Genomic DNA, 7,402 nt, shown 5'->3' on the forward strand with positions numbered 1-7,402 from the left:
AGTTTCAAGTTACCTTTTGCCAGAGAAACCTACACATGACTTAACCATATTTTTTGACCTTTTTGTTGTTGTTGTTTGGGTGTATTTTTATAACCCCTGATATCTTCAGAGTGGCTGCCTTGCTGAATTTTTCTATTTCTTTCTTTCTTTCTTTCTTTTTTTTTTTTTTTTTTGGTGTGTGTTTGTTTGGTTTTGGTGGTTTGACATGTGGGCGGGTTTGTGCTGACTCGGGGTTCCTTGAGGCTGGCCTCATAGTCACTGTTTTGTCTTTTCTTTTTTTCTTCCTTTATTTTTGTTCTGTCCTGTCTTGTCCTGCCCATCCTCCAATGCTCTAGACCTTGAACATTGCTCAGGTATGTTCACAACCTTACTGTTGTATTGTGACTAACGATACGCTGGCCGCTTTGTAGCCACTGATTCATTTAGACGATACGTGTATGGTCGGGGCTTGAAATTGGCGGGACCATGCTGAGACCAAGGCCACTGAAAAACCTTCTTGGGATATGAGAGTTCTTTTTGGTGAATGGTTTTTGGTTTTGTTTTTGGTGTTTTTGTTTTTAAATACATATTTTTTTGGTTTCTTGTTTTTTAAGAAAGAGACAACACTTGGCACTCAGTAAAGCCTGTCACTTTTTGATTGGTTTTCCCCCCCACTCCATTTTACTGTTTTCATTTTAGGGCTAAAGTTAGCCTGATGGAATTTTCAGACTTGGAAAGATTGGTGGTAGCCTCTTATCTTTCCAGACTATTAGTAAAACCAAATAACAACAAAAACACTTGTGTTGATTTGTCTTAAAACCAAAACAATTTTAAAAAGGAAAAAAAATAGAACATTTTCATAGAAATATGTTGCTTTTAAAAGTTGGAGTGGTAAGCTTTAAACAGGGAAGGCTTTTTTGGAAACATGGGGATTGACTAAGAAATGTCACACTCTTAGGTGACCCCACACTTCTTGACGAACACCCTTCTTTGTCAGTCTTTGCCAGATGTGTCCTTCTCTTAGAGTGGGCTCCTCAGCTGAGGCCCACCTGCAGCAGGAGAAAACCACTATGGCTGTTTGACAAGCCAAACTTTTATGCAGTCCCAAGTCTGTTGCAGGACTTTGCGCCTTTGAGATTTTAAACAAAATAGTGGTTCCAATTATTTTTGTTAACAATTTTTGAGCCCAGCATATTAAAGGAGACCAGCGTGTTGATTTAAGACAATGCTCTTTCTAGGCTCCATAAGGTAGCGTTGCTGTTTGCAATACCATAGTGAAGGTTGTGCCAGTGCTTCCATTGATAAAGCCCTATTTTTACGGACATACGGCTTGGCCATAAAACTTGCTCAGTGTTGAAACTGCATGCCAAACTCACCGCAGTAGCAATACCTCTTTTTTATTTTCAGTTTTTTTCCTTCTAAAAAATTTACCAAGTTTCCTTGTTTGGAAGAGCCTTTGTACATGTAAAACTGAAACTCCTTGCCCACTAAAGTACCTGATGTTATCTCCTATAATCTGTCACATAACGTTTTAAATACCAAGTCATTAACTCTGATCCATTCTCACTTGAGCTAGAGGTAAGTATTAGTTAACTTTGCAAGAATGCTTCACACTTTGTCTTAAAACTAATTTTGCAGTGAATGTTAAGTCATACTTGACTCATATATATATATATAGATATAGATATATAGATATATAATTTGGTGACTAAATGGCATTTGAGCTGCAAGTACAACCCCCCAGATATCTTTAACTGACTGTGGCTCTGTGCCCACCCCTAACTGTAGGGGAAAGAGGCAGCTATCCTCAAAATAGAAACTGACAAAATAATTTCAAAAAGTATTTATGATATGATCATTTTAATAACAAGTTTCAACCTATAAAAAGTTTATGACTAAGACATAAATCCATAAAAAATAAAGTTTATAATGGAAATGCTGACATTATTAGTATTGGTCCCACTGTAGTGTAAACATTGTCAAAAATTCACAATTCATCAGTAATTGTTGTCATAGGCAATTCTGTAGTGAGAGGATCTACAGATGCAAGATAATATGCCGAAGTGCCTTGGTATATTATTTTACATATGGAATGTAGGGTATAAAAGGAGAACACACAAAATAAATCCATATGGATAAAAAGGATGAAATCATCTTATTGCATCTTTTATCATTACGGAACTATATACCCTGTGCTGTACTTTCTTGTCCTTTCTCTAACAGTGCAATAATTAAAGCTTGAAAACTTTATGACCTGTTCGTATTGCATTTTCCAGTAGGAATTGGGCTATGGTTAATACTAAAATTGGTCACAGACCAGTCATAATAGCCCAGTTCTACAGCCACAGCATGGCCTGCAGCATTGAGCTTAAGCACATAAAGGAAGAAATGTTGTGTTCTGTGTTTACATTGGAGTTTCAATCTTTTTCCTTATGAGTAAAAGCATCACAAATCACGCAGAGTTATTAAGCTTTTGTGTGCTGTGTGTAGGCTCTGGCTACCATCTCTGAAATGACTGGGAGCTGTTACCTAACATAGGAATCTGGTTCTGACTCGCAGCCTCCTTGGTTAAAATAGGGATTAGTAACATTGAGAGAGACTCACTCCTCCCAACTTGTTCTGAATAGACAACATTAAAACTGATTTAAACCAATATTTAGAATTAAGCCCTTGTGAGTGAAATTTGTGAAATGTTTAATGCAAAAGCAAACTGTTATGTAAAAAGTGTCACATGCCATTCAGTAGTGGATCCAAGTGAATGCAGAAAAGCAGAGTACCAGTCGGCCTAAGGGTGGAAATGAAGCAGGGCATGTTGGCTTCAGGGTAAAATGGGTCTAGTGCAGCTTGAACTAGTGTGTAGAAAAGTGATCTTAAAATATTGAATTTGGATATTCTCATTGTTAAAACAGGTTTAGACTAAATATACATATAGACATATAAAATAAAGATTCAACATTTATGCAAGAGATTTATAAATAAAATTATTAAAGTACCTTGTTCACATTGTCCATGTTATAAGATAATTTGAAGTATGGTGAAGATTGTTTTAACATACCTATTGTAAAGTGCAATACTAAAGCAGACTAAGTGTGGGTCATACACTGTAATCCCAGGGCTCAAGAGGTCGAGGCAGCAGGATAGCCTCAAGTTTGAGTTCAGCCTGGGATTCATAGTGAGTACTAGGTCCGTCAGAGTGATATAGCAAGACCGTGGCTTTCCAAAAAAAGAGAAAAAATAAAAGGCAGAAAATGAAAGTGTATTTATTTGTATTTTGTTTTTTGAGATAGGGTCTTGCTTAGGTACCCGACGTTGCAAGGCTGAGCTGGAGTCCTGCATACAGCAGGTCTTCACACCATCCACACAGCCCTACCCTGTGACAGCCCTGATGCTCTACCTCCTGAATGTCAATGTGACACAAGCATTACTGAAAATAGGAATTTAGGTCATTGTCTCAGATTTTTTCTTTTTTGATGCTGTCAAGTTGACATGCACAATCCTTCCTTTATGTTTAGCTTTAGGTAATGTGTCTGGCTTTATTTACAATAATTAAGCCAATACATATTTTGCATCAGATACTAGGACCTTGGGTACCTCCTGTTGTATTTGATTCTCAACTGAAAAGTTGGGGTGTAATCATGAGATGTGGCATATGTTGAAAAACCATCAGCTTTAACTATAAATTTCCCAATTGCTTTTGTTTTGTCAAAATTCTAATATTTCTGGCATTCTTCTTTAAACCATGTGACCATTACAACATCCCTGAAAACATGTAGGTAAAAGTCCAGCCTTTAAAGAAAACAAATAGCTAATACAAGACAGGGAACTTCAAAGTGACTGAGGTGCTAAATGCCAGTTTTACTTAGTCTGCTCTTTTTTCCTTGAGTAGATTGATGGGAGGCCACCACGGATGGAGGGCTAGTTGACAAATTGGCTAGTCTCTAAAGTAGAAGCAAATTCTCATCACTAGTGAAAAAAATTCCTACTGGAAATCCTGGCTTTCCTTCTTTTCCCAGATTTTTCTGACTCTTGCATACTTTGAGTGATCTCGCTGTACACGTGTGTTGTCTGGCCCTCTCTGAGGTTGTTGGTGGTTGGCGGAACTAGTGAATTTCAAGCCCTGTACACAGTAGCTGCATGCTGACTGAGAGCTAGTCTGTAGTGTTGTCTGTGGCACTCCGCTCTGCTTCACAATGATGACTACGTTTGGAGGAGGAGGAACCGGAGTCTCAGCTGGTGGTGTTACTATTGCTTCCTGTAACCCTGTAACGTGGTTGACTGTGATCATGGCCTTGTGTTCTTGGAAAAGTACACTACGAAACAAGCATTGATGCTTCCTGTTTTGGGTAGATGTTTGTTTTATCTGCATGCATCGAGAAAGTGCAGCTATATTGGAGCTTTACAACGTGGAGCTGGCAAAGCATGCAAAGAGGGGGTGCAGTGGATTGTTTTGTTTCCTTCCAAATTTGTCCCCATTTTGCATTTTTCTATAAATTCAAGAAATCATATCCCTTTTTCATGGCAAAAGACATCGATAATTAAATCTAAAGTATAGGGAAATCATCTGTATTTTAGTACTTGTGTTCACTAGTCAGGCTCTCAAGTGCCTGCTACTGAATACACGACATTTATAAAGAAAACATGGACTTGCTTTTAAATTATGGCTTAATTCGTTCTGTAAAAGCACATTTTAAATAATTTTTAAAAGTACAAATCTTTTTGCCTCTAGAAAGGGAAGTTGCATTTTCATTGTTAGTGTTTAAACTAGCTCTTTTTCTTGTTTTAGATTTTAAAATGGTCTGACTTAAAATTAAAGCTGCATTATGCTTGACCTTCAAAGGAGGGAAAAGCAGAGGCTCCTCTGAGTCAGCTTCCATTTCAATATCAATGTCTGTGTCAGCATCACTGCTACACGTTGGAGACCAGACACTCAGAGCTGGCTTACCTCTGTAGGTGACAGGACTGAAAACTTGGGCTTGTCACTTTAAAACACGCAGGTTTATGTCTGGCCTCGTTTGCTTTTTCTAAATATTTAATCTCTGGAAACTCAGGTCCTTCGGTTTTCAAGTTGGATTGCAGAAATGATGGTATCGCCCTCTCATGTCTCCTCTAACCTGTTGTATTAACAAAGTAGCCTACTATACTTTTGTCACATTGAAATAATTCTGAATCAAAATCTAACCTTAATTGGAAGCGGGAGACATGACAAAATGTTTCCCATGAAGCCCTCCTCTGTGATAACAAGACTCGATGCAGCTTTAATAGACTAGAGCTAACCGTAACCTCACTCCATCCCATGCTTCTTGGCCTCTCGTTTCGATTAACGCCCATTAACTGGTGACATCTAAAACTAACCAGGAGGCTTTTGGAATACTGTATTTAATCTCTGCCCTACAGCACAAGCAGCGCTGCCCTGTGCTGGAGGACCAGTTGGTGGACCTGGTGGTGTACGCCATGGAGAGGTCTGAGACCGAGGAGAAGTTTGACGATGGGGGAACCAGCCAGCTCCTGTGGCAGCACCTCTCCAGCCAGCTCATTTTCTTTGTGCTTTTCCAGTTTGCCAGTTTCCCACATATGGTCCTCTCTCTGCACCAGAAGGTATGACTAGTGCACACCACCTCAGATCCTCTCCAGCTGCTTGTCACTGTGCTCAGCTGTTCAGCTCTGAGCACCGCCAGCCTCTGGGTTTAGAGGGGACACAAGGCAGGGCCCTGATTTTGGTTTTGTTTAGCTTTTGTTTGTTTGTTTTCTTAGGCAGAGTCTCACCTACTGCCTGTTGGTCTAGAACTCACTCTAGACCAGGCTGTGTAGAACAAGCTGGCCTCAAGTTCACAGAGACCTACCCACCTCTGGCTCCCAAGTGCTGGGACTAAAGGCTTGTGCCCCTGTGCCTGGGTTCTGTTTAGGACCTTTATGGTTTTTAACTTTTCTTTCTAACTATAAAAAGTAGTTTGTCATTCATTTTATGTAGTTGCAGTGCCATGATCATATAGTACAAAATGAAAAGACAGTGTAATACCACCAAGGAGTTCTACACTGGAGAAGGGAAGATGTGTGTGTGTGTGTGTGTGTGTGTGTGTGTGTGTGTGTGTGTGTGTGTGTGTGTCTATATAATAACTAGGTATAATATATAACTAGTTAGGTTTCTGTTGCTGTTACAGAACACCATGCCCAAGAGCTATTTGGGAAGGAAAGGGTTTATTTTATCTTATAGTTTACTATCTATCATGAAAGGAACTCAAGTCAGGAAACTGGAGCCAGAAACTGATGCAGAGGTCAGGGACATATGCATCTTAACAGGCTTGTTCCCTGTGGCTTTTTCAGCCTGCTTTCTTATACAGCCCAGGACCATTTCCCCAGGGGTGTTCCCCCTAGTAGGCTGGGACATCCTTCATCAATCATTAATCAAGACGGTATCCCTCAGAGTGACCAACCGGCCAGTCTTAGGAAGGTATTTTGTCATTTGAAATTTTCTCTTCCCAAATGACCCTGGTACATGTCAAGTTGACAAAACAACCAGTCAGCACACTGGAAGCATGGTTTCCTGTAGATTGAGTGAAAGGGCATAGACCCTAAATGAAGACATCAAAACTTCCAATACCAAGGAGATTTTTAAGCTAATGCTTTAAAGATAAGTAGAATTTTCCCAAGAGAAGAACATAGCAAACTACTCTTCTAACATGGTATTAGTATTTGGAAAGATATGAAGTTGTATGGAAACTGGAAACAAAAATATGTTCAGGATGATACGATGAAGGCGGGAAAGCACAGAAGGGCATGGCCCACTTCATGTGGCCACAAGAGTTTAGGTTTCTTTTGGTAGTAGTGAAGAGTTGGGAAAATAATCAGATTGGAAAAAGTACTGCTAATGGTAACATGGAATCAGTTGCTAGTGCAGAGACAGGTATGACCAAAACAGTAAGAGAGGAATTACAGTGGGTTAGATGATGGTGTTGAAGGTCTGAACCAGTGGAGAGGAAGAGCCAGAAACTAGAACAGACAAACTGAAAAGTTGTGTAGCACTCAGTGACTGGCAGGTGACAGAGGGTTTAGCAAGAAGCTAGCATTGATTGCTTGCTCACTGGTTTCTACTTGGTAATGAGCAGGACAGAACTGTGAGTTCAAGAAAAGGAAGACAAGTAGAAAGGCGTGGGATAAGCTGGTTTTAGCTATAAGATCTTAGGCACATTGAGTGGAAATAAATAAATGTTATATTCATGACATCTCTACAATGTGGATTCTTTTATACACACGCACATACACACATGATTAAATTTGTTTGTTGATAATATCAAATACATATATAGTATCTTTTGTTTGTTCTCAATCCCCACCTCTCTTACTTTCCTCCCACTTATAGTAAACCAAAGTATGTGAGTGTGTGTGTGTGTGTGTGTGTGTGTGTGTGTGTGTGTGTGTGTGTGTG

At 39.5% G+C, this 7,402-nt stretch overlaps 1 protein-coding gene across 3 annotated transcripts in view; it reads left to right on the plus strand.

Moving 5' to 3' along the window:
* Med23 (mediator complex subunit 23) overlaps positions 1-7,402 on the plus strand; it is a 46,244-nt gene that overhangs the window by 11,472 nt on the left and 27,370 nt on the right. For 2 of the 3 annotated variants that reach the window (XM_055599301.1, XM_055599300.1), the window contains one exon: positions 5,374-5,574. In XM_055599301.1, the coding sequence (XP_055455276.1) occupies positions 5,374-5,574 (201 nt within the window). Of the gene's footprint in view, positions 1-335; positions 354-5,373; positions 5,575-7,402 lie in introns of all 3 variants that reach the window. The other variant, XM_055599299.1, reaches the window with a different exon arrangement.

Source organism: Psammomys obesus, unplaced genomic scaffold (genome assembly GCF_907164565.1).
Source record: "Psammomys obesus unplaced genomic scaffold, mPsaObe1.curated_primary_1811, whole genome shotgun sequence".
NCBI classification, from domain to species: Eukaryota; Metazoa; Chordata; class Mammalia; order Rodentia; family Muridae; genus Psammomys; species Psammomys obesus.